General features: G+C 50.9%; 1 protein-coding gene and 1 pseudogene across 2 annotated transcripts in view; one reads left to right on the top strand and one right to left on the bottom strand.

The window, feature by feature from the left end:
• INPP5A (inositol polyphosphate-5-phosphatase A) overlaps window positions 1–27,510 on the bottom strand; it is a 184,798-nt gene that overhangs the window by 30,188 nt on the left and 127,100 nt on the right. For both annotated transcript variants that reach the window (XM_008060225.1, XM_008060226.2), the window contains exon 8: window positions 24,780–24,864. In XM_008060225.1, the coding sequence (XP_008058416.1) occupies window positions 24,780–24,864 (85 nt within the window). The remainder of the gene's footprint in view (window positions 1–24,779; window positions 24,865–27,510) is intronic.
• LOC103262592 lies at window positions 773–1,152 on the top strand (annotated as a pseudogene).

Below are 27,510 nucleotides of genomic sequence, written 5' to 3'. Positions count from 1 at the left end.
GTGGCTGGGAGCGGCCACTGCACTCCAGTCTGGGTGACAGAGTGAGACTTCAACTCCAAAAAAAGAAAAGAAAATTCTTCTCATCTTAATCTCAGCAGATGCAAAGAGGTCAATGGAAGTCACTGCCCAAAGGCAGGACACAGCTGGAGACCCCTCCCTAGGCAGTCAGCACATTTTCATGCTAACCCTCCCATCACACACACACACACACACACACACACACACACACACACACACGCACACACACACAGCAGAGGCCTATGGCATACACTCTATGAGCTTGAAAGAAGTTATGAAAACTCAGGAACACCCAAAAACGCATCCAGCAACAGCATCATATGCCCTGCATATGAAATCAAAGTTCTACATAAGCAGCGAGGTGCCTGTGCTCACAAGGTGGGTGGGCAAGCAGAGAAGCCTGGGCTCCCACACACCACTGTGGATGGAGAAGGGCACAGTCTTTCCTCTTTGTACAAAAGGCCACGGACTGCAGATTCATTTATACAAAATGTCCAGAAATGGCAAAGTTGAGTGACAGAACGCAGATCCCAGGGGGCCTGGGGGCCGGGGCGGGGGTGAGACCGATGGCAAAGGGGCTGGAGAGAATGTGCGGAGTGACAGTCGACAACTGGATTATAGTTCGGATGTAAACCACGCCTCTCAGTAAGGCAGATTTTAAAGAAAAGAATATAAATTTTATTTTAAAAAGACTCCTGCACCAAAAGCAACTCTGACTTTCAAAAACCTCTCCCCAGCTTTTTCCCAACTTGGGCCTGGCAGAATGGCGCCCGCAGGGAAGGGTGGCGAGAAGCAGCAGGGCCGTTCGGCCATCAACGAGGTCGCGACCGGAGAACACACCATCGACATTCACAAGCGCATCCATGGAGTGGGCTTCAAGAAGCGTGCCCCTCGGGCGCTAAAAGAGATCCGGAAATTTGCCATGAAGCAGGTGGGGACTCCAGATGTATGCACTGATACCAGGCTCAACGAAGCCGTCTGGGCCAAAGGAATAAGGAATGTCCCATACCGTATCCATGTACGGTTGTCCAGGAAACGAAATGAGGATGAAGACTCACCAAACAAGCTTTGGTGGCCTATGTCCCTGTTACCACTTTCAAAAACCTACAGACAGTCAATGTGGATGAGAACTAATCACCGATCATGAAGAACATCAAAAAAGTTATAAAACGGCACGAAAAAACCTCTCCCCCAAAGGAGCCCCTGGGAGCTGGTGCTGTTGAGAGGCGCCCCAGCCCCAGGGAGAGCTGGCCTGAGGCTCAGCGGGCACTCAGGAGGAGGCCCCAGTAGTGCCTGCTCTCCTGAGCGGCCTGGGCATGCACCGGGTAGGCACCCACTGGGCCTGAGCCCCACAGCTCCTGGACAGCCTGCTCCCCGCTGCCAGGATACAGCATCCTCCTCCCGGTCCTTGTGTGTAGCGCCCAGCCTGGGCGGAGAGGGGGCTGCCCACTCTCCCCTAAGCGCACTCCACGCAGGCCATTGACATTCAGAGCACAGATCGGCTGATGGGGTCAAGTCCCCCAAAGTGGCTTTTGGACTCATGTGTCACAAATCAGTCTGGCGCCTTCAAACAGCGTGAGGATTAGAACATGCACCCAAACACCCCGAGCAGAGCAGAGCACAGCCACCCTGCCCACCCCTGTGTCCCAAGGAGGTCCAGCCCCATCCAGATGCTAATGTGCTTAAGTGGCTTAAGCAGCTTTCTCTGAATGGGAGAAGGCCGGGCAGGCAGAAGGCCATTGTGGCCACCCCAGGCCGCGGTTCAGGAAATTCATGGCTCTGTCTCCCAAAAGGCATCTGCTGGAAACTTTTTAAAAACCGCTTTATCTCACCACTTCAGGCGGGCTTCCAAAAGACAAACATCTGATGAACCCCAGGGCTGAGTAAGGGGCCAGCCACCCTCCGCCCCAAATCCTCCCCTGGAGCCGCCTCATTCACAGGTTTTAAAGAAGTGATCAGGCGGGCTGAGCCGAAGAAGCTGGCCCTTCCCTTTTTTGCCTTTCAATCCGGCAAAGTCGTGACCACTCATGCAGAAAGCTGCCAGGCTGGGCCTTTCCGGCTCGCCTACTTACGGAAGGGATTTTTCTCTTTTGAAAAGAGGAAAAAAATACTCCAAATGCTATTTTTAAAAAGCCATCTGAGACTTATTTCATTATTAGTGGCTGCAGGAAGGGGCACCAGAAAGGACGGGCCCAGCACATTGTCTTGTTGACTCTTGGAATTGAACGGGACCACTGCATACCAAGGACACCCACCTGTGTGTGGATAAGGAAATTCCTGTGTTTCTGACAGGGTACCCACAGGCCCAGGGCAGCAGTGACAGTCCCAGGGCAAAGGTGCCAGCCCAGGAGAAAGTCTGTTTTCTGTGTAATGGAATCAGGCAGTTTTTACAGCCTATTTGATTTACATAAAGCCACCTGGTGATCAGAGATGCCCTGACATGCATGTATGCAGTTGGCCCAAATCTGTCCCATCACCCCCTTAACTGTCACATACGCTCTGCCTCAAAGTTCAAAACTGTATTATGGGCAAATGTAGCCTCTCGGACCTGAAGTCTTTTAAATGCAATCTTGATGAGCTGGCTTAGGCAAACAAATATTGTCCTGTGTTCTCTGATACAAACAAATACTACAACACGTGGACACACACATGGGGCACGAGAGTCAACGAGACCTAAACTCGATCTCCAACCACAAAAGGTTGAACTCATGGCTTGACTCATGGCTCCTTCTGAAACAATTTATCTTTAACACCTGCAGAGGGGGTGGCAGGTAGCAATAAGCGCTTGACTTCTCAGGAATGTGACCCAGTCCAGGGATGGCCAGGAGCCCCTCAGCAAAGACCCAAGTTGGCGCATCCTTCTGGCCTCGAGTGGAGCCTGACCTGGGAGTGTGGGAGCCAAGGACAAGATGTATGCTTTAGAAGGTGGGTTTGCAAGTTTCATGGGATAATTTTTGGTCTATGGTGGCAAAAGGTGTATCAAGGAAAAATATATAAAAATAGATTTAAAAAATTTTAAAAATAGAAAAAGGTGAGGCAGCTTTAAACACAAAGGCACAGGAAGGTGCAGTTTCCTCACTTAATTGTAAGTTTTTAAAAGGTAAATGAGAGCTGTAATGCCTCTCCTGTGTGTCCACTTCAAGAATGAGTGGTATTTTTAAAACAACTATCCCATTAGCATTCACCAACAGCTTGAAAAACTTGGTTTCATGTGTAATCTGCTTTCAGAAACCAGGTTTTCCTCTGACGGAGCACCCTCCTGCACACAGTGAACTTCCCTCGACACAGCTGAAGAGGGACAAGCCCAGCAGCTGGCTGTGTCCTGATCGCCTTGAGAAAGTGGGCCACTTCCCAAAGAGCCACAGCCCGGGGCCAGGCACACAGGTACTCCTCAGGTATCAGCGTCATCGATCACCACGAGCCAGGGCTGGGATAAGCACCCTGCACTCAGGATCCAGTGATCACCTTGTGTGCATGCCATGCCAAGCTCTGAGCCGAGTCTTGCGAAGAGTCAGGCAGGCATGGTGTCCCTGTGTCCCTGGAGCCAGGGGGCTGTGGGGACTGGTAGCTAAGGAGGTTTCCGGAGAAAGAGAAGGGGCCAAGAGCAGTAGGGCTCTAGGTGGAGATCCCAGACTAAGCAAAGGCCTGAAAGAGCAGGGAGAGGGGCTGAGGGTGTCCACAGGTAGGCATACAGAGCCAGGAGGGCCATGAGCTGGAGAGAGATGAGTTGTCGCTTTGTGGTGAGAGAACCACTGTCTTCAGTCTGGGGAATGGAGGCCCGAACTAATGGAGTAGTCACAGGGCCATCTCAGAGCTCCAGGGGCCAGAGTAAATGTGTCGGGGGCAGCCTGCAGCCCTACACACAGGGCCCCTGGGGGCCTAGAGGACTCCTTTGCTCCTCAGTGGCAGAGAAAATTAGAATGCATTTCCATTTTGCCATTTTTCCTCCAACCAAGAAAACACAGGTGGTGACACGTGAACTAGAGGCATGTTTTGTATTGAAAGCCAGGTCCAGGGGATCATGGGCAGTTGGACCATGAACACACACTGGGCTTTGCTCTCCATCTGGAATCACTAAGGAACATGCAGTCTCCAGAGCACCCTGCTTGACAGAGTGGATATCAGGGCTTAGAAGAAACTCTCCAGGTACACAGGTGGCAGGTGGGCACCATCAAGGACCCACCCCTGGTTCAGGTTCTAAACCCCGCTGAAGGTGCCTCAGTCCAGAGAGGAGCAAGTCCTGAGATGTGGCCTGGCAGGCAGCGCATGTCACATGTATGGTTGAGCGCAGAGTTCGCATGTGCTGGCCTGCCCTCCCAGCCATACCCCTCAGGGTCCCAGCGCTAGCTGAAACATGCCTTGTGTTGTGGAAGATGACCCAGGCTGGACTAAGCACAGACACTATCTGGACTCAGGAAAGGAAGGCTGGGGTCTGGGGAAGGTGGTTTAGTCACTGCAAAAAGTTATAGAAAGAACCATGGGAGAATGCCCCTTCTGGTACAGTGACAATCGTCTAATTTCTGATGATGCCCTGGTGATTAACATACTCTGAGGCAGACAAGGTAATCTGTTAGTTGGTGGAGTTATGAACTCCCTGGGCCTCCCCTTCCAGAAGGGATATCCCAAGGCAAGCCTTGACCCCCAGGAGCATTCCAGGAGTTCTGTGAGACATGAAGGACCCAAGTCCTCTTGGTGGGCAGGCACAGCTACCGCCCTAGGATCAAAGGCCACATGCCCTTCGCCACTGCCCTGTGACACAGGCTCTCCCTAGGGAGCAAAGGCACAGGCAAATCCACCCCTATGGCCATCTGACCCAGCCACTGGCTCTAGCACCCTGTCCCCAAACCTGTGCTGAGGGAGAAGCAGGCAGCCTGGTGGGGTCCCAACATGCACAGCCCAGGCCTTGGGGGCTGCCAGATGCTGCACTGTCTGGCCCAGAACAGCGCTTTTGGGAGGGGACGACACCATTGTCTGGGGTGCCCGTCACTCACCAATGGTTGCACAAAGAGGGGTGCAAGGTTTAGTCCTGACCCTAGTCAGCAGACGAAAACCAGTCAGACCAGATGTCTGCGGACTGTTTAACACACAGGGAGCCAGCCTCGCAGAGGCCAGAAGGTGTCAATAGCTTTAAAAAAAAAACACCTCACATGAACCACATCAAGAGAATTAGACCACCCCCCCCAAACTGAGACCTCCTAAAGGAAACACCTGTATCTGCCCACAGAGATATATCCATATCGATGCACATTCCATAACACACAAGAGCAGAATGAACAGGCTCCACCCTGCCTGGGGGATTTCTGAAATTTTTGATCGTGCCACCTGATGGGCGAAAATGGCTACTCTGCTGAGGGAGCAAGGCTCCTGGGACAGGCCTGTGGGGGACAGATGTTGCTCACACACCAGTCCCAGGACAGTCCTGCTCTTAACCTCATCTACTGCGCAGAGCACACTCAGTGATGGATAAATCCCGAGGTGGGGGAGGGGCCTTGACTAAGTTTTCACATCAAACAGAAAGAAAAACTACCTTAAAGTGGAAAACACCGAATCACAGCCTGTTTCTTGAAGTTATGGCCTCCAAGCCCCTCGGTGAACGCCGCACAGAACCCTGCCAGCGCACCCCATCCCAATGGTGGCATCTCCGCTGCCGGGGTCCTGTCATCTCAGGTGCCTCTTGCTTTAGCAGCTTGCCCAGAGCAGGAAGGCCACCACCAGCTGCTCTTCCACTGTGGTGGCTCATCCAGTCTGGCCCTCAACTGAAACAAGACACAAATCTGTAGACACAGTTCCACAGGGGCTGGAGTTATTTCTCATAAACAGAAACTTCTGCACCAAGGATGGAAATTGGGACTACCCCCTCAATCACCTGCGCAACCATGGCCCACAGCAGCATGAATGCACCAAAACCAGCTCAGATGTGGCCCCAGCCCAATGACCCCAGGCAGTAGGTGCATCCGTCCAAGCCCTCCAGCCAGCCTTGGGGGTATCCTCGGCACATGCGTGCTCTCATCCTCATCAAAGGTTTCCCAAGATGGTGACACCAGGGGCCTAGAGAGGCCACCTGTCTGTAAGCTCTTGCAAACGGTGTCCCTGCTGTGGGGTGAACTAAACCCCTGATTTCCACCATTTGGAAGCTTCCTTCTCACACTGAGAAGGAGGAATAAGCCCAGTCTTGGAGAAAGTGCTGATTCTTAAGCAAACTGCCTGTCTGGCACTTTGCAGACACTCAACATGCACAGAACAAGTGAATGGGGGGGGGGAGCCGAGCCCCAGGACCCATGTGAGGTGCTCACACCTCACTAGTGGACCTGGTCCCTTCTGGACTGAGATGAACGTTGGTGGGTGGGCATGAAGAGACATTTCACCAATTTTTCATGCCCACCCCTCTAAATGTGACCCTGCTCCGGAGCTTTTATCTCTCTGACAACTTCAAGCAGAACAACATGCAGACCCTCTGATAGCATGAAATCGGAAACAAAGGTCGGGGACAAAGCGGCAAGGAGCAGGCGCAGGCTGGCTGGGCCCAATTTCAGCCACAAACAGGTGTGTGTAGGAGCATTGGGAAGGAAGTGCTAGGAAATGAAATGCTCTGAAAGCACTGTCTGCAACGGTTTAAATACTGGGTCAAAGAGGCGGGATTTATGTCAATGGTAAATCTTGGCAAGGAGAACCCAGTAGCACCGTGAGTTCCAGTGACGTGTCTTCTCTGCCACTGTTGCTCAGGTTCATCTTCGACTCCAGAAAAGGGGGTGAAGGCACTGGCGCTGGGTGTTCCCCTCACTGTATGCTCATCTGTAGGCATGGTTTGCTTCACAGGACTGCAGTGTGCTAAAATCTGTACCACAGTCTCCAAAACTTCCCTGAAAAACAGCCACAACTAAATGACCATAAACCCTTCGGTGTGAAGCTCTGGTTTGAAACTACTTGACCAGCCTTGGACTGAATTCCGTTGGAGCCAGCTGCTGACAGGTAATGTTTGAGACTCATGGCGATGAGAGAACCTGGGAAAGACTTTCAGGGCATCAGGCCTGGGGCTGACTCTTGGAGGAGATGGGCACCCCCTCAGCTCAGGACAAAGCGTGGCATTGTCTCTGAGGAGAACTGGTGCCACTGTGTCAAGGTAGCATTCTGTGGGTGGGGCTGAGCATGGTGGCAAAGTGCAGGGCTGAACAAACAGGAAGGGAAATGTGCACACATGCCTTCTCAAATGGGGCTCCCTGAGACCCGTCTGTTCCCACGGGACTTCATCTGGACCCGCCTATCAGTAGCAGAGCAGGCAGCCAAAATCAGTGCTTCATCAGCTGTCTTCTGTCCTGTCTGAAAGCTGTCTGGTCCACTAGCTCCGGCTAATAAATACGGAGTGTGGCCTAGGGCTATGGCCACAGTACAGGCCCAGTGCAGATAGTCTTCTGGGAGCAGAGGCTTCTCCACGGAAACCTGCAGACCCCAGGAGACTGGCTGAGGAGACCTCCTGTCCTGCCAAGCTTCCACCTGTCCTCCACTCTCAGGTAGGGCCAGTGATTTCTTGCAGTCGTGCCTCCCTTCTGCAGAGGTTGTCCACTTCTCAGGCAGAAGCCATTCATGTGTGCCATAGTCAACTGTACTGTGTGTCAGCTACTGACTAAGGCAAACAGCTGAAACCAGCCTCTACCACGTTCCGGGGCACCCCACTTCTGGGTGCAATGAGGGCAGGGATTCCACAGATGAGGAAACGCTGACTTTCCTGGCTCATGTAATCGAGAGGCCTTGGCAGTATGCGCCTACGCTAAGTCCGTCCAGCAGGAACCAGACTGAGACCCACAACTTGCATTTGGCAGATTCTGCAGACACAGAGCTGTCCCAACTGGGATACAAGAAATCTGACCAGCCCATCTCACATTGTCATTCCCAAGAGAATCTGTCCCCCCCACCTTTTTTTTATAACTGAACTCTTGGAATTTCTTTCCCTCTCCTTTTCCCCCAGGAAATTACTGATGTCAAAGAAACTTGAACTTCAGGTAGTGAATGCTGGGAAGGGAACTCTGAACACAAGGTAGAAGGCTCTTCACTGGAAAACTGACCAATGGCATGGCAGTAAGAAATTCACCACTGTCCCATCTTTCTTCTTATTATCCTGTCGTTTCTGTTTAAATTCTAGCCATAAAAAGGTCTGGACATGAAAAAAAGTTTACATATTGAAGTTCCATGTAACAAGCAGAAGTGATAAATAGAAAAGAATTTCTAAAAGATGGTTTGCAGAGAAAGACCTGATTATTTTACATAGGTTTTCCTTAAAACAAGTTAATGGAAAATCATTACGTTCTAAGGTTAAAGTTTTTGAATGACTCTAGAAAATAGAACTGACTCTGGGGATAAACATTTTTTATGATACAAATAATTCTCCCAGCAATGTTAAACATTAATATAAATTTGTGTTCCACTATGTAGTGTACTATTAAATCAACATAATGTTTTTGCTTTGAAAGACGTATTAACTAAGAAGGCTCCCACACCACTGCTACCTCGAATATGCCTGCATGGCCCAGATACACTGCTCAGAATCAAAGGAGCAGAAGTTACATCTCAGAAAACTACTGAACCCAAATAATAAATCAGCATGTGAAGCCCCAAATTTAAATCCTGGGTCACTGCAATGTGGGCAGAGATAATCCAAATGTTCAGTTCTGACAAACAGACATCCTAGTCCCTTTGAATATCTATCTGGGTTCTTGGAAAACAAAATAAGCATTATTGGTCCCAAGTGATTAACTATTCCTTGGTAAGTAACGTCGACAGACATTGGTTCAAGTCTTAAACATAGCCACAGAGTAGAAAACAAGAACAAACAGTAAATCACTTAACCGACGCCCCTGAGTGGAAATTATGGCTTTAAAACTTGCTTGCATTTGTGACTGGTAGCCTGTGGCTCTGAGGACAGCACTTAGAAAGTGGTACATCAAGGAATTCTTTGACCATTCCCACTGTGGCAGTCGCACACAGCACCCTTAAAAGTCAGTGTTCATCAAACATGTGCATTCATCCCTAGACAGCTACCGCAGGCCCACAGTCACATGCAGTGAATGCCCAGAAGATACCATGGCCGAAGTCATGGGACCCTTGCAGAGACATGTGCCAGTATGGCAGTGACAGTGCCAGCACCATACTCAAGTCTAGTTATTTTTACAGAAAAGGCATATAAAAATAATTTTGAATTAACTCTGGTTTAGGCATCAGCCTCCTCTTCTATGGTACACGTACATGTGCGCACACGTGTGTGGCTTCTGAGCAGTGAGAGTGTTTTTTAGGTAGTGATAGCATTGGCTTGACCAGCTGCCCCCATGGCCCTCGTGGTGTGAGGAGGACAGTGGAGACCACAGAGCACGGTATTCCATCTCACAGGGCAGCTGAGGTCAGGCAGCTGGCATTGCAGCTGCTGCCCCAAGTGTGTGGGTGCCTGCTCTAACTTGTTAGCACTCAGGCTCGTTGGGCAATGTCTGCTCTCCCAGTTCAACAGGGTGAGAGTGACAAATAAAACCTGCCCTCATGCTGACTTCCATCTCCCCAGCAGCACATCTATCATGACAGGCCCTGTGCAGGCTTCACTCGATACTGGGCACAGGTGGGGAGGAAGAACCCGGCCAGGACTTAGCACAGGAGATACATGGCAGGGCCAGGAGGCCATGGGCCCCGACTGATCCTCCCTCAAGGGGTTGTGTGGCCCGCACTCAGTCCACAGCACAGCCAGGGAAGGCATTCTCCAAAGAATGTGTCCATGAGGCTAATCTCCTGGGATCAGAATGGACTACCTGACAGGGAGAATGACCATCCTGGATGGGGTTTGAGCACTTGGAGCTAGGCAGGGGTTTCCTGGAAGGGCTATGGGGCCAGGATCTGCCCAACATTCCACCAATTTCACCTGCTCTGACTTCCCAAGGGAAGGCCCTTCTGGTGAACTGTATCTTCTCCAAGATTCTCCTGGTAAGCCCAGGACACCTGGAGGAGGGAAATTTATTAATGATTGTTGGAAAAAACACTGACTCTGAGGCCCCAGAGCACTGACCTTGCTGGGAGCCACAGAGTTGGGCGCATGTGCTGCATACAAGCTTGCAGTGCGGGACACAGTCAATGAAAGGCGCTGTCATGGGGAGATGTTTATGTCAGTATCTGAGTGGCCCTGCCTTCTCCCTGTTGTATATTGTCAACTGTTCATCCAGAACAAAAGCATGTCATAAAGACTCTTTCAGGTCCTCTCCCAAGACTGGCAATGCTGGATGTGGCGCTAATGGAATGGGAGCAGCACCCACTTACTCTCACACCAGAGAGAGCTCAACGAACTTTTCCAGAAGAAAGCAGCCCAGGCTCTTTCTCAGGCTGTGCTTAGTGCAGTGTCTGGGAGCCCTCTGCCATGGCCCAGAGACGTCTGCCCCTTGGCTGCGTCTCTGCTCAGCTGGAGGCGCACCTGCTGCCTGTCTTGGTGGCTCCTTCAGGATGTCCCCAGCCTTCCAGTGGCATGGTTGGGCAGGGGGAGAGGGATGGGAGAAGGAGAAGAGGAGTAAAGGCACAGACACTAGCTCTCATTCCAGGGTCCCAAGCCCACTTCTCAGAGCCATTCAAATGCTAGCAGTGTAGCCAGGGGGGACCAGTAGGAAGGAGAAAGGGGTGAGGCACACTGACAGGCAGGTAAGGGTCTCTGTGCCTGAAATTTCCCCTGGGGTTTTGTTAAACCTAAGGGCAGGCAGAAAGCATGCTTATTTAAATAAAGTATGAGCTTATAAAAAATACAGAAAAGTACATTGAAGGCTAGTGAACACAGAACTTACTGTGAATCAATTCACAGTGAATCCGAAAAATATCTAGCTCCTCTAACAGAGTTAGAGGAAAAGTCACAAACTCTTTTGTTTTCTTTTTCTATAAAATGGGAATAATTATTTCTTACACCAATCTGCCTGTTGGAAATACTGGCTAATGTTTGCAAAATGAACTTCCTAGACAAAAATCCCCTAAATATAAACTCCAAAATTGTCACTGTAATTCAGTATAACATTTTATTCTACTCTCAGTTGATGTCACAGGACCTATATAGAAATATATCAAATAAAAAAATCTCTTTTATTTACTTTATTTAATTGTAATTAAAAATAATTTTATTTATTTTTTGAGTTGGAGTTTCACTCTGTCATCCAGATTAGAGTGCAGTGGCCACTCCCGGCCACCGCAGCCTTGATCTGCTGGGCTCCGGCGATCCTTCTGCCTCAGCCTTCCAAGTAGCCGGAATTACAGGCATGCGCTACCACGCCCAGCTGATTTTTTAATTTATTGTAGAGATGAGGTCTCGCTGCCCAGGTGGGTCTCGAACCTGCGGGCTCAGGCATTCCACTCACCTCAGCCTCCCAAAGCGCTGGGCTTACAGGCTGAGCCACCGAGCCCGGTTTATTTATTTTTGAGTTGGAGTCTCACTCTATTGCCCAGACTGGAGTGCAGTGGCATGCCTCCGGCTACCACAGCCTCGACCTGCTGGGCTCCGGCGATCCTTCTGCCTCAGCCTTCCAAGTAGCTGGAACTACAGGCGCGCACTACCGGCTAATTTTTGATGTACTGTAGAGATGAGGTCTCACCAAGTTGCCCAGGCGGGCCTTGAACCCGCGGGCTCAGGCAATCCACTCACCTTGGCCTCTGAAAGCGCTGGGCTTACAGGCTGAGCCACCGAGCCCGGCCAATTTTTTTTTTTTTTTTTTTTTTTGAGTTGGAGTCTCACTCTGTCGCCCAGAGTGGAGTGCAGTGGCCGCTCCCGGCCATCACAGCCTCCACCTGCTGGGCTCCGGCTATCCTTCCGCCTCAGCCTTCCCAGTAGCCAGAATTACAGGCACGCACTACCACGCCCAGCTGATTTTTTGATTTATTGTAGAGATGAGGTCTTGCTGTCCAGGTGGGTCTCGAACCCGCGGGCTCAGGCAATCTACTCATCTCAGCCTCCCAAAGGCGCGGGATTACAGACTGAGCCACCGGGCCCAGCTCTGGCCAATTTTAATGATTTAAATGGATAATACCGTTGTTGCCATTGCTATTTTAAACCAAGACTCTCAAAACCTGAGCAAGTTGAGCCGCCCAGCCTGGCTCATGTGCCTACACAGGACCCCAGCGGCCCGCTCCCCACCCGTCGGGGCAGCTCCAGCCTTGTGTGTCCCGAAAGGATGGGATGTCCCTGTGGCCCCGAGGGGGAGGAATGCTGCCTCCAGTTGACCCTGACTCCCAGAGTCCTGCTGGGCACGTTGTGAAAGCCACGGCCACTGTGTCTGTGCATGTCTGCCTACACACTGGGGTCCGACTTGAGATAAAAACGTGATGACTAGCATCAGCCCACAATGGCAAAAGAGAAGGGCTGCACACAGACGTAAGTCCACACCACTTTGGAGATTACGCTGATGAACTGTGGAAGCGTCATTCTGAACCAGACTTTCTGTGGGGACCTTGGGGACTGAAGGCGCAGTCTCTGCCATCTGCCTCCTGGAAACAAACTGTGCCCACAGCGCCACATCAAGTCCTGGGCTCCTGACACCCACAGTCCACTGCTGTGGCGTGGGCTACACCCCAAATCACAAAGGGCTTCTGAGGGCTCGGCCAGGTGAGGCTGAGGTAGGCATGCCGCCAGACAGAGGGGTCAGGTCTCCAGCACACTCAGTTCCTGGGAATCCAGGCCTTGTGTCCACACACAGGGCCAGCTAGCAACAGCCATCATAGACACCCCCGCTGGCTGTGCCCTGATGGGAGCTGCCGGTGGACAGGTGGCTCTTACTCTCCCCGCCCACAGCCTCACCTGCATCCATGTGCTCATGGGCTGAGGGATCTGCACGCAGAAAGGCACAGCGGGTGTTTGGTTCAATAAGGCAGCCGGTAACCACATGAAAGTGAGAACTTCACCTAGAGTCCACAGGGCCAGGCTGCCAGGTGGTTCTCAGAGGCCTTCTGCAGGGCTGTGGAGGGTAATGGCCAGGCACGACGTCACCTTCCTAGCTGACTGAAGCTGTCCTTCTCCCAGGACGCAGCTGCACCCTAGTGGCAAGGGAGGCTGGACGCTAAGAGTGTCTGTGATCTTGCCAGGGGCTCACACCACCAGGCAGCCTGCCCTCAGCCACTCTTGCTGACATAGTCTTCATTGCGATGGATGTGACCTTTGGAATATGCACTGTGATCCCTTCTGGCACAGTCAGCACTGGGACCCTCCTTGGTGCCAATGTGTGAAAGTCGTGTCCCAGGAAGCCCGGCTCTCGGGTATCTCGTACCTCGGTAGCCTCTTTCTAAGAACAGCTTCCCTGGACATCAGCACCTCTCCTGGCCCCTCCCCCTACAGGCTCAGCTGGCACCTGAACCCGCCAATGATTGGCAACTGGTTTTTAAAAATGGCCACCGGCCTCCAAAAATGCATCCATCACCGTCACTGTCAGGGAGGTGATGGACGGCAGGTGTGGCAAGCGGCCGGGCCACGCGGAGATGAGTGCGCCTGGCACTGCTGTCACTCTTTGTCACCGCGGCCAGCTGAGTGCCCCAGCTGCCAGTTGCCACTGAGCAAGGCATAAAACATACCCTCTGAACAAGCCCAGCAGCAGGGCTGAGCTGGAGGCTGTAATATTAATTCGTGTAATGACGCACGGCCTTATTAGACGGCACACGATAATCCTGTATAATTTGCGTATGTTTTAATTATGGCTTAAGCAGTGCCAAATTTGATCACAGTATCATCTTTTCAGTTCTGCTCTGCAAGCATGTTTGCATTAATTTGCATTTGAAACACAAGAGGCTGCATGTCCCTGGGGGACAGAGTCTTCCCTTTGCAAACACAGAGCCTCTTTCACAGGCTGGTGCAGGGCGGGACTCCGGGCTCCTCTGTCTCTGATCCCTGCAACCCTCCCTCCACCGAAAGCTACAAGTGGGTCCCCACCTCAGGCTCCCAGAGCTTCCAGTGCCAGGAGGCTGGTCCCCTGCACAGAAGGTCCCAGCCCTTACAGCACCCAGCAGGGTGACAGATCCTGCACAATGATCCTGCCTATAATTTACTGCAGCAGAGCGCAGCTCACTGGCCTCTCATTGTTTTGAAGATGGGTTTAATTAACCTCTGATGAGTCCTGCCAGCATGCCCAATGGCAAGGCACTGGCTAGGTATTGTGAGCACCCTGAGGAGCATGGCTTGGCGTGAAAGCAAGGGGGACCTCCTGGGCAGCCCAGAACCAGAGAAGGATAGACGGTCTGCTCTGGGTGGAGACTCAACAAGGAAACCCGAGCCAAGCAAGACCTTGGCTCCTACTAGAATATTCAAAACAACTACTTTTATTCTCAAGAGGGAAGACATTTGCCACCCCTAGATGAAATACCGTACCTACACAGTCCCAGAGATGCCCAAGCCACCAGACACCGACCTGCCGGCCAGCCACCCAACCTACATGTCCAGAATATGCCATCAGGCAAGATACTCTGCGTTTTGATCAACATACCTTCGGGATACATTCTTCTGTGCATGACTGTGTCACTGTCTATGTTCACCATTGTATATCACGCTCTTCCTATTTTCACTCTGATTGTGGGCAACCTGGAAACCACCCAGGCTGAGGGCACAGATGTCCCAGGGACACAGGGAGGAGGCGGCTGTGGCCTTCTTGTCTCACTCCCAAGGAGCCAGCCAGCAGGCACTAATGTGGGCATCTAAACACGGCATCTCAAGACGGGAGACTTCTGAGGGTGGGAGGAGAAGGGCCACTGATCAGACCCAGGCCCAGGCCAGTGGCAGGGAGGTCCAGGCCACCAGCGGGGAGGCCCAGGCCAGCGGCAGGAAGGCCTGGGCCAGCAGCGGGGAGGCCCAGGCCAGCAGCAGGGAGGCCCAGGTTAGCAGGCCTCACTGGGTCTCACCGTCACTTGTCTTGCTCTTGGACAGACAGGCTCAGGGGAAGGAGGGACAGGAGCTTGGGGCTGCACCTACTCTCATGGACTGAGGAGCAGATAACACTTCCAAGCCTTCTGGGTCGAAGGGTCCAAGGAGACTTTGCCCACACCTGCGCAGCCTCCTCTGATGAGCCCACCCAGGCTGTGTCTCCTAGGTTCACCTGATCGTTCTGTCAAAAGGAAAAGGAAAGGCAGAGCCAATCTCAAGGACGGTCCCCCACCCCTCCTGATCCCCAAAGCACCATCTGAAGACCCTACAGGATGCCCCTGCTGGCCTTTGGCTGACACTGCACAGAAATGGCTGCCTTTGAAACAAACACTCCCTCTCCTATGTATGAAATGCAAACACTGTTAAGAAGAGTATCAAAATATATCCTAGACATTTTAGAAGGGAGGATAGTTCTTTTTTTTTTGAGTTGGAGTCTCACTCTGTCGCCCAGACTGGAGTGCAGCGGCCGCTCCCGGCCACCATAGCCTCGGCCTGCTGGGCTCTGGCGATCCTTCCGTCTCAGCCTTCCGAGTAGCCGGAATTACAGGCATGTGCCACCACGCCCGACTGATTTTTTTTATTTATTGTAGAGATGAGGTCTCGCTGCCCAGGCGGGTCTCGAACCCGCGAGCTCAGGCAATTCACTCACCTCAGCCTCCCAAAGGCGCGGGATTACAGGCTGAGCCACCGAGCCCGGCTGGGAGTATAGTTCTTAAAGCCCTTGTTAGACGCCCAGGGAGTCAGAACAGAACTGAAAAGTAAGCCAGAAAGAGCAGCCAGGGCCCTGGAGCAGTAACTGAGGCAAACCCAAAGCCTCAGCCTCTCCTGCACCCACAACCACAGCTTAAGGCAGGGAAGACCCTGTGTCTCTTGGGTCCTGCTGCCAAGCACTGGGCCCTCACAGTAAACACATAAGACACCCTTGTGGGACAAATGATGAAGACCCCAGTGCCACAGAGCAGTACCTGTGTATGTGACCCTGACTGAGTTCTCTAAAAGAGAATCCACTCACACAGCTGAGAGGGACACCCTATAAACCTGTGCTCTGCTCAGGAAGCACTATGTTGCTCCATATGTCAGACTGCCTCTACAGAGAAGCCGGAGGCTGGAAAGCAAAAGTGCAGTCATTAGGAGAAAGTGGTGCTGGGAAAATAGGGAACCTAGCTCACAGGGATTCATCCCTTGTTTTTTACTTTTTTTTGAGTAGGAGTCTCACTCTGTCGCCCAGACTGGAGTGCAGTGGCCGCTCCCGGCCACCGCAGCCTCGACCCGCTGGGCTCCGGCGATCCTTCTGCCTCAGTTTTCCAAGTAGCTGGAACTACAGGCGCACGCTACCACACCCGGCTAATTTTTTGATTTATTGTAGAGATGAGGTCTAACCAAGTTGCCCAGGCAGGTCTCGAACCCGCAGGCTCAGGCAATTCACTCACTTCAGCCTCCCAAGGCGCGGGATTACAGGCTGAACCACCGAGCCCGGCTTGATTTTTTTACTTTTCAACGTGTGTGTGTGTGTGATGAGGGTTCACTTTGTCACCCAGGCTGGGGTGCAGTGGCGCAATCTCGGCTTCTGGGCTCAAACTATCCTCCCACTTCAGCCTCCAAGTAGCTGGAACTATAGGCACATACCACCATGCCCAGGTGATCTTTTATTTTTCTGTAGAGATGGTGTCTTACTATGTTGCCAGGGTTAGGCTCGAACTCCTAACCTCAGCGATCCTCCTGGCTTGGTCTTCCAAAATGCGGGATTACAGGCATGAGCCATTCATTTTTAATCTAACAGAGTGGAAGGACATAGCCTCAGATGAGTGCCCAGAACATCGGGGCGACGCTGAGGATCATCACGGGCACTCTCCAGCCTGAAGATGACATCAGCCACTATGTCTACACCACAGAGAGCAGCGCCGGCATCTCAGGCTTGCTCGCACAGGGACACCCTGAGGCTGTACAGGTAGGTGGCGCTGCAGGTAGCAAGGACCAATCAGAACCTCAGGTGAATGCATATCCGCAGCCCTTTTTCCTCAGGGGCACTGTCAGCACCAGGTAGATGTGAGAGGGCAGACACCACTTGGATGGGGCCTGACTCACAGGTCTGGAGGAGGGCCTAGAATCTGCATTCTAAGGAGCTCCCAGGCAAGGCACAGCTGTGGGCCTGGGGCACAGCCACTTCAGAGAGGAGGGATCTGCAGGCGACAGCAGCAGTGCTCGACCTCCTGCCACCTCTTCATTAAACAACTGTATCTGGAAAAACATTGGAAGGAAAGGGTCATGCCCAGAGCCAGATACAGAGCTGTGCCCACAGAGAGGTGAGGCGTCTGCACACACAGCACTACCAAGCTGGCAAGAGGGCTCCCGACCCTGAGGCCTCTTTTCAAGAGGACCTGGTTGCTGATATGACTTGGTCTAAGTCAGCCTCACAGGAAGATTGTACAGAAGTTTCTTTGGTTTCCACCACATTTCTTTGAAATGTTTTTATGGCCAGAAACCCTTTGTAAAAACACACCATGCCAACTAGCAGATTTAAATTTCCCAAAGAGGTGCTTAGATGGTATTTTAAAATGATAATAGACATCTTGACTAATGCTGCTGAAATTAATCACTAAAAAGAGAAATCTGGTCTTTTTCAGTTAGATTTATTTTTAAATAGGGCTTTAAAAAATGTTCTGTGTTAGCACTCAGTCTATCAAGTGGTGGGAGAAAGTCACTCTGGCATTCCCTGGTATACTGGGTTGAATAATGTCCCCCAAACTCATGTTCCTCAGAACCTTGTTTGGAAACTGGGTCTTTGCAGATGCAACTAGCTAAGGCTCTTGAGATATAATCCTGGAATAAGATGGGCCCCAAACCCACTGACCAGTGACTTTATAAGGTGAGGCAGGGTCAGAGAGGCAGGGAGAATACTCATGTGAGGACAGAGGCAGAGACTGGGTGATGTGGCCACAAGCCAGGAACATCGGGCCACCTGCAGCAGGACAAGGTGAGGAAGGATCCTCCCCTAGAGGCTGCAAGAGCAGCATGGTCTTAGGACACCTTGATTTTAGACTTCTAGGTTCCAGAACCACAATGTCTACTGTTTCAAGCCACCTAGTCTGTAACAGCAGTCCCAGGAATCTACTGCACGTGAAACACTGCATGGGAGGATTCTATGTGGCATACGCATTCCATGGAAATTTAAGAACAAACAGAAAATCAACTGTTTTCTCTTAATAGGCTGCATGCATCTAAGGCCACAAGGAATGACATGGCAACATGGAAGGGGACACATGGGCATCAAGGGGCAGCAGATGGCCACTGACAGCCATAAGGCTTCCTCATGTGGTGGCGTGTGGAGATGCCAGCTGCCCTGGGCACTGGGTCCCTCCCAGCAATCTATTCCAGGATCCTCGGGAAGTACTGGATCTTACTCTGGTGAGAGTTATGACTTCCAGCACCCAACGCGCCTAGCGAAACCTCTGCAGCTGTGAGATCCAGTGCTTAGCTCGGAGCCTGTCCCTGCACCACGATGCTCAGACCCTACCTGGGCCCCGTCAACACGCTGCGGCTCTCAGTCCACGTGCCCACGACCCCGTCACCACGCATGGCTCTGGTCACTGTGCCCCACAGACTGTCACCATGCTGTGGCTCCCAGCCCCTGTGCCCCATGGACCCTCCTGTGTTCTCTGGATACTCCATGGACCCTGTCACAGCACCATGGCTCTCAGTCTCTGTGCTCCATGGACCCTGTTGCTGCACTGTGGTCCTCAGCTCCTGTGCACCATGGAATTTCTGTAAACAGCTCACAACCATCTGATGATGCCATGAGAAAACAGCAGTCTTTAATTCCAGGAAAATGGCCTTCCCTTGACTAAACAGTTCTATAAAAATTTCATATGAAAAATCATATTCCATGTTTTCCATTAGGCTTGATTTAATCACACAGTAAACTATGCGAAAACAATAATTAAAGATTTTTGTCAAATGAACAGCCCTCTATCCATAGGTTTTTTTTTTTTAGTTGGAGTCTCACTCTGTCACCCAGACTGGAGTGCAGTCTGCTGCTCCCGGCCACCGCAGCCTCAACCTGCTGGGCTCTGGCGATCCTTCTGCCTCAGCCTTCTAAGTAGCTGGAACTACAGGTGTGCGCTACCATGCCTGGCTAATTTTGTTTTTATTGTAGAGATGAGGTCTCGCCAAGTTGCCCAGGCAGATCTCGAACCTGCGGGCTCAGGCAATCCACTTACCTCGGCCTCCCAAAGTGCTGGGATTACAGGCTGAGCCACCGAACCCAGTCGTATCCATGGGTTTTAAAGAGCCACTTAGGCATAACATCTCTCCAAAAATTAATGCATGGATCTTAGACACATTTGTTTGTATTTTGGGCAAATAATCCAGTTATAAACTATTGAGTCTCCTCCCACTCCTTTGCAAGTGCCAGATTAACAGTGCAGGACAACAAAGCCCTGGTTTCTCCAGTGAGTGGGTGCCATGAACCCAGTTTACGGCAAGCATGTGAGTAGCTGCTACCAGCAGGTAGCGTCCAGGGCCAGCAGGCACCAGTGCGGCCAAGGCCAAGTGTGCAGCTGTGGTGGGTGGAAGCCTCCCTGCTTCCAGGAATCTGCACCACCACTGCCAGGGGGAAGGGGGCTCTTCTGGGAGGCATGCATATCCATTCGAGATACAGTGTCTAATTTCCATGGCTCTTCAAAAGACTTTTATAGACTGAACATGGGTGTTCACAAAAGCCCTGGGCAGGACACTGGTGCAAAGAGGCCAAGTCAGACAGGCATTGTAGACATGCTCCTTACACCCCAGAGAGGGCGAAGGGGACCAGGCTGAGGCCCAGCCAGCCCAGGGCAGAAAAGTTGAGGGAAGACGAAGAGGAGGCAGGGGTGGAGCCACAGGGCTCAGGGAAAAGGCAGGTAAATGTGTGCTGCTGTGCTGTCTAAAGCCAGCTATTTGGAAGCCTTCTATGCTGAAAAACAGCATTTCCAGTAATCTGTTCCAATGAACTCTGGTGGAAAAGTAATAAAGAATGGCAATCCCCTTGGTCTCCTGGAGAAAGAGAGAGATGGAGAGGCTGACTACAACTTAGGTGGCTATCAGTACCAATACTTATTTATCCTGGAACTTTCCAAGCATATCAGTAGCTTAGAGCAGTGGTCCTCAACCTTTTCGGCATCAGGGACCAGTTTTATGGAAGACAGTTTTTTCATGGCCTGGGGCATGGGGGATGGCTTGCGGGTGATTCAAGTACAAGATATTTATTGTGTACTTTATTTCTATATTACTACATATACAACATATAATGAAATAAGTATGCAACTCACCATCATGCAGAATCAGTGGGAACCCTGATTGTTTTCCTGCAACTAGATGGTCCTATCTGGGTGTGATGGGAGACAGTGACCTTAAGCATGTTGCTTATGTCCAGTCTACTCCATAATCTCGTGCTGGTTGCTGTCACTGCAGATAACCCTGCTTCTCAAAGACAGGATGTTGGAAATGGAAGCAGGCTTTTCAGTGCCTTTGTGGCAATCTCAGGATATTCTGCCTTGACTTTTATCAACCACACTTTTAAGGCCACTGTCATTTGCGATCTCAAGCAGTTCTCTTCTAGCTACCGCTAGCCACTTCTAGCAGTCTCAAACTAGATCTCTTCTAGCACAAAGTCGATTCACCTGGCTTATTCACAAATGGGTTGAGGATCCATTCCTTCCCAGTTCATGGGGTTTTGTGGTTTTTGTGCTCAAACTCTTTTGAAAGCTGAGGTAGGTGACCATGCACCAGTTGGGAGAAAGAAGTCCCTGGTTCAGTCTCTTTCAAAATCTCTGGTAATGTTTGAAACATGTCAAAAATCCCAAAGTTCATTCATCGTCCCCATAATTCCAGTTTGGCTTTGAATGTAGCAACTTTATCTGCCAACTTTCAGTTGTCATTCTCCCCTGGAGTAGCAGATTGAGTTCATTGAGCAGGTTGAATATGTCACATAAGCAAGTTTTGTAACTCATTCTGTGTCTCTGAAATGTGCTGCCAGTGGTGACTGTTTTTCTAAAAGAAATCTCTGGAGCAGCTCTCATAACTCAAACACTCTGGCCAGTGATCTACCTTTAGAAAGTTATCTCACTTCTGTGTATAAGAGAAGACGTGTGCTTTGCATCTAACTTCTCACAGAGCTATGCAAACAGATGTGAGTTAAGGTTGTGTACTTTAATGTGGCTGATAATTTTAATCACATCCTGCAAAATGTTGTTAAGTTCAAGTGACATTTTTTGGCTGGCTAGCATTTCTCTATGGATGACAAAGTGCATAGGCCCACATTCAGAAGTGACTTCTTTGACCCAAGTACTGAAACCAGAAAGCTATCCAGTTATGGAAGCTGCTCTGCCCATGCATATACCGACACAAAATGACCAATTCCATTTTTCTTATATGTAATCATTCGAAGACTTGAATAGTTCTGCAGTTGTGGTACTGGTTGACAACAAAAGTGCACATAACATATCCTCATGCACATCCTCTTGAAAAATATACTGCACAAAACAAGCATTGTAGCTTGTTGTCAACATCAGTAGACTCGTCAACCTGGACTGCATACCCTACATCATTAATCAGCCCCACCTCAGACCATCAGGCATCAGATTCTCATAAGGAGCACCAGCTTAGATCCCCCACACGCACAGTTCACTATAGGGTCCACGCTCCCATGAGGATCTAATGCTGCTGCCACTGATCTGGCAGGAGGCGGAGCTCAGTGGTCACGTGAGTGATGGGGAGTGGCTGTAAATGCAGATGAAGCTTTGCTCACTTGCCGGCTGCTCACCTCCTGCTGTGCAGCCTGTTTCCTAACAGGCCACAGATCAGGTCTGGGGATTGGGGACCCCTGGTTTAGAGGTTCTAGAAGTTATTTCGTGGCTTTCAGGAGAAAGCGGCAGTTTCTGGGAGAACTGCCAATCACTAATTCACAAAGCAACAGCCGCTTAAGCAAAAGATCATTAGATTTCATGTAGACCTTTGTGGTTTGATTAAAGGTTAAGCATGGAGGCTTCGATGAATAAAGATCTCACCGTTTTATCAGTGAAGGGCATCTTATAACTGGTGTCAGGAGACTGTCCTCCCCAGCACTGCTCTTCTCTAGGTGTGCCCCAGTTCATCTTGTGGCCCTCATGCAGACTGTGTTGAGGACGTGCTGCGAGGGCTCCTTTACCGACAACCCTGATGCTGAAGACACGTGAGGACAAGGCCCTGTCTTGCTTCCTCTCTGGACAAAACACAGGACCAGGCAGCCACCGAGATGGGGAGGCTGTCCCCACTCTGTACCTGCCCCTTCTCCTTGCTGCATCCAGGGCACAGGGACCCTTGACCTGAGCTGGGGCTGCCCATACTGTGCTTTCTGTGCAGCAGGAATTCCCTTCTTTAAAACAGGGTGCTAAGGTGACCCCTCAGGATCAAGGGTGCTATGTAAAACATTTAGGAAAGTCAAGGGTGAGTTATGCCACAAACGAAGAGATGCAGCATGCTTGAGGCATGTGCTGAGCTGGTACCCGAGGATCCTGCAAACCACTGTCTTCCCCTGAAGCACATGCCTCCTGCAGCCACGCCCATAGCCAGTTCAAAGGAGACGTTTTCTTGCTCCTTACACTTGGTAAGTGAAGTAAGCCTGAGGTGCCGGCATCCCCAGAAGTCCTGCAGCACCTGTGGCACCCTCGCTTCTCATGCCCCCGCCACGACTCACACCCACATGGCCAGACCACTCACTCCAAGAGCTCACTGTCCTCACCACAGAAACTAACTCCCGGAGGGGCAATCCAGACACACACCTGGTGACAATTCTGACCCGAATCAGGACTGGTTGCCCTTTTTTGTGACATTTGCTCTACTGGGGAGGAAAAGGCCACTTTCGAAGCTCTCTGACCTTTTCCTGCACGCCGGGTGCTCTGGATTGATTGGTTTTGGTCTTTCAAGTGCTCTTCTTTACTTTCACTACTGGCTCTCCCAGTCAAAGCAGAGGCCTCAAGGTGGGTGGAAACCATTCGTGGGTGGAAACCATTCGTGCAAAGTAGATTCACTAGTTCTCAAGTAGCAAGATCTGGTAAACCCCCAAAGGCTTAGCATGACTAGAGGAGGCAGCCTTGGTAAGGGTCCCTGGCCTCTGAGGCTCTCAGGCCATGCTCGTGGGTCCTGAATAGTATCAGATGCAGAGACAGCAATTTCCACAAGGAAGACAGAGCTCCCAGCTCTCGGGAAGGAGGAGGGAGGACCCTGATCTCAGACTGATTCATTCTCTAACCACAAGTAGTGAAAGAAAACTCAGCAGAATGAAGTGAAGGATTTTAGAGTCCCTAGTGGAATGGGTCTGGTTTTTTTCTTTTGTTTGAGTTGGAGTCTTACTCTGGCTCCCAGGCTGGAGTGCTGTGGCACACTCATGGCCATCCCAGCTTGACCTGCTAGGCTCCAGAGACCCTTCTGCCTCAGCCTTCCAAGTAGATGGAACTACAGGCGTGCACTACCATGCCTGGCTAATTTCTAAAAATTTATTGTACAGACGAGGTCTCACCAAGTTACCGGGGCTGGTCTTTTACCTGCAGGCTCAGGCAAACCACTCACCTCAGCCTCTCAACGTGCTAGGACTAGAGGCTGAGCCACTGAGCACAGCCTGGGTCTGTTTTTAAAAATGACACGTGCACCCCTGCCCTCTTCTCCATGGTGATAAAGCTGTATCTCCACAAGGAGTCACTCAACACTCAGGAAGAAACCACCTGCACAGCCAAATACTGACACGTGTGCATGTTGCAGGGACTGTGGGTGAGGTACTGCCAGCTTAATTAAATAAAAAAGGGGGGTTTCAATGGTACATTACTCATTTCTGTCAACCACAGGGAGATACAGGACAATCAAAAGCCAGCTCAGTTCTGTCTTTAAGAAATAATTTTCTACTGAGGACAGAAGATTAATGTGTGCCGACATTTGGAACTGAGACTACTAATGGGAGGATAATAACTTTGAGGGACCACCATGTCTTTGTATTGTTTCACTGTGGCCTCCTGTGGACTGTCTAGCAAGTGCTCAGAACCTGGGGGGGGGGGGGGCACAGGGAGCCCCCGTGCAGGCCTGGGCGGCAGGAAGGGGTGTTCTGCCACCCTGCACCTTCTCTTCCAGTTGCCTGGGAGACTGAGACCAAGGTCACAAAAGCCAAGAAGCAATGGCCAGGAGCCACACAAGCCCTCAGGCCCAGAGGCGAGGAACTCACCTGCCAAGGGCCTCACAGAGAAAAGCCACCCCTTGTGCCTCAACCAAAGGATCTATGTTCTGCTGGGTGACACCCTGTCACATGCTTCAACCTCGACACCCTAGCTGCTAGTCCCTGTGTCTGGCCTGAGAACACACCCAGGAGCCACACACAACCTCTGAGTCCCCAAAGATCAAGAGACACCGACGATTCACTAAATCACACAGACTATCTAGCTTGTGGATGGATGAGGACAAAATTAAAAATGGGCTCTTGCAGTTCTTACATGTGTGATAAGGAAAAGCGAGGTAAAGTATAGTTGGAAAATGGAGCTAGACAAGCGTCAGCTCTGCAGCATCGAAGGGTAGCTTCGCAGCTGCTCAAGCACTCCGTGCTGAGAGGGGACAAGGAAGCTACAGGGCACAACACACAGCTGCTGCAGGCTAGCCGATCAGCAGGCCACCTGAGGGACCCAGTCCACCTCTGACTGTCACTTCACTGACAGGGAAACTGTTTCTTTTTTCAGAGTTTTTGCCCTTAAGAAAAACGGATCCAGTGAGACTGACGACACTGAAGGCGCCTGCGAAGGGCAACGTTCCTTCCATTATTTTTCTTAGCACCAGTACGTGGCCTGGACTGTGGCAGGATCATGGTGCCTACCTCGACAACGGACTTGGAATCCAGCCGGAAGTTGAAATCGCCAAAGACGAAGTAGGCGACTTTCTCGAATCGCTGATCAATGATTCTGTCGAGAGAGAGGAGACAGAAATCACCAAGAGCACTGAAGTCACTGCCCCTCCATGCGGCTCTAGCGCTCTTCCCCACTGTCCCCATCGCACATTCTCTGCTATCTCCTGCTGCAAGGAAACATCACACTCGCCTTTCTGCACTCCCCAAACTGAGCTTGGAGACCACTGCCGACACACATCCACCAGAAAGCACTCCTCTGTCCTCAGCATGGGCATGTGTGTGCTGCTGCCGAAGTTGAGGGAGAGGAGGGGCAAACTGTCAACTGTATCATCGACCAGGCAGGGGCAGCATGGGAATCAACTCAGCAGAAAACTATAGCCGCACCAAGAAGGAGAAAGGGCCAGGGCAGCTTGAACGAGACTCCGGAGGACTAGGAAGGAGTCTGCAGTCTGCTGGGGGAGTCGGGGAGGAGGAAGCGTGCGGGGGAGCAGATGGCAGCGGTTCATGCAGGTGGCTTCCACAACCACCAGCGAGCCACAGGTCCTGCTATCTCCTCCCAGGCAGGGAAGCATCCTCTGGCTTGTTTTGAAAGTGTCTGTGTATTAGGCCCATTTGGACATTTCAAAGTCAAAAAGTGACTGCATGCATAGACATATGCATATACATTTTTAGCTAGGCACTGCCTTGCTTAAGAAACATCTTCCCACATATTTCATATCCCGGACCATTTTCTAAAGATTTCTCCACTGGCAAACATACACATGGCAAATTCTGACAATGATCATGTGAAGTGGCTTCTCCTGCAGATATTAAAAAAAAACTGTCGGAAATGGTCAGCTCTCTCCAACCCCAAACCCCTGCTCAGCTGGCACTGTGGCAGTAGAACAATAAATAATAAACACACTACATTTTAAGATGGGCTAAAAAAACCCTCAATGTTATCAGTCAGGAAAAAGTTAGAACTTCTTAATCAGATTTACTCGTCTGTAAGCTGGTGAGTGCCAGCCTGGGGCCAGGAACCGCCACGGGCACTGTGACCCCTGAAGCTGGGGACAGGGGTGCGAGAGGCACTGCAGCCCCTCAGCGAGCCAGGATGGGGCAGCTGCTTCGCCACAGCTTGGCCTTTTCCTGCTTGATTTGTTAGCTGGAGGAACTGACACGTGACAGCCAACTTCATTCCGTTCTTACGAGGTCTTGTCCTGTGTGACGTCCTCAGCGGTTTCCCAAGTTCATCCAGTGTGGGGTGGAGGGACCAAGTCACCACGAGGCACCAGGTAGAGCCACAGCCAGCTCCACCCCACACCTTCCCAGAGGAGTCCAGGTTGTCGCAAGGGGGACAGGGCACTGTGTAGGCCACACTTTCATGACTTGGCATGGTAAACGATCAACATTTAACTCTTAGCTACTTGGAGGAAAAAAAATTGGTTTGTCTTAACTTGTACACCCCCAATTACCAGTGAGTTGACTACCTTTTAAAATATTGATGGAAATTTGCATTTTCTCTTGTTTTTACTTGTGTGTAGCCTGCTCTGCTCTCTTGTTCCTTGCCCTTTTCTTGATTAATTCCAGGAGTTTCCTTGTCTCAGACAGTAGGCCTCTGTCTGTAGCAAGCACAGCACATGTTCCTGCTGGTCTGTGGCTGGCCTTTTCATTTTGTCCACGGTGGCTTTTGTCAGGCAGAAGTTTTAATTTTCACGTAATCACATGTATCAGTCTCCCCTGCAGCTGAGACACCTTCCTCAGCCCCTGCACATGCACGGAGCCCCCACCTTTATCTTTATGGTAGAGTTTTTAGGATTATCCTTTAATCCATCTGGAATTACAGTGTAGAGTAGGGATCTAAATTGATCGATTTCCCAAGTGGATGGTCAATTGATCTGCACCGTTTATTAAATGCTCAGCTCTCTTCCCACCCAGCTGATTGGGTCTTTCCTTTCTGTAGATCTTTTAATCTCTTCCTGCATGTTTTTAATTAATATGGCTTTTTATAGGGAAGTCCTTCTTGTGGATGATTCTTTTAAAAATAGTCTCAGCTATTTTCCTGTTGCTCTTGCATATTAATTGCTACATCTTTTTGCCAAACCCCACAAAAGCCTCTTTTTCCTTTTCATTGGAGTTGCCATTTTCAACATTAATTTGAAAGCAAGTGTTTTAAGAAATTGTTAGTAAAAATGTAGCAAAAAATTTCACCTACTTGTTTTAAAGTTTAATCTTTGTAGAGGAAATGCGGTCAGGAACAAAGGCTGCAGGCAATGACTCGGACAGGGCATTGGCGTGGCAGGCTCCCTGCTTGGCCCTCCCCTTTTCCTTCCCATCTTCCTCCGCTCCTCGCTCAGTGCCTCAGGTGCAGGGAGCAGAGGTGAGGAATGGGGCCTGCCCTTACATGGCTCACAGTCTTTCAGCAGGAATGGTCTGAACCACCTTTAAACATATGTATCATTTTCTCTACTGTTACACATGTTTAGAAGAAAAAAAAACCGATGCCAGGGAACCCGTATTGGCCCTTTGCAAGGTCAACAGTTCCGTTAAGAAACCCGCCTGGGCAGCGAGACCTCATCTCTACAATAAAATCAAAAAATCAGCTGGGCGTGGTAGCGCGTGCCTGTAATTCCGGCTACTCGGATGCTGAGCGGAATGATCACTGTAGCCCAGCAGTCGAGGCTGTGGTGCCGGAGCGGCCACTGCACTCCAGTCTGGGCGA

The sequence above is a fragment of the Carlito syrichta genome, unplaced genomic scaffold (genome assembly GCF_000164805.1).
Source record: "Carlito syrichta isolate Samal-C Ts95f unplaced genomic scaffold, Tarsius_syrichta-2.0.1 Scaffold304560, whole genome shotgun sequence".
Taxonomy (NCBI): domain Eukaryota; kingdom Metazoa; phylum Chordata; class Mammalia; order Primates; family Tarsiidae; genus Carlito; species Carlito syrichta.
Note: the sequence above shows the minus strand (reverse complement) of the source record. Positions and strands in the feature narration are given on the sequence as shown.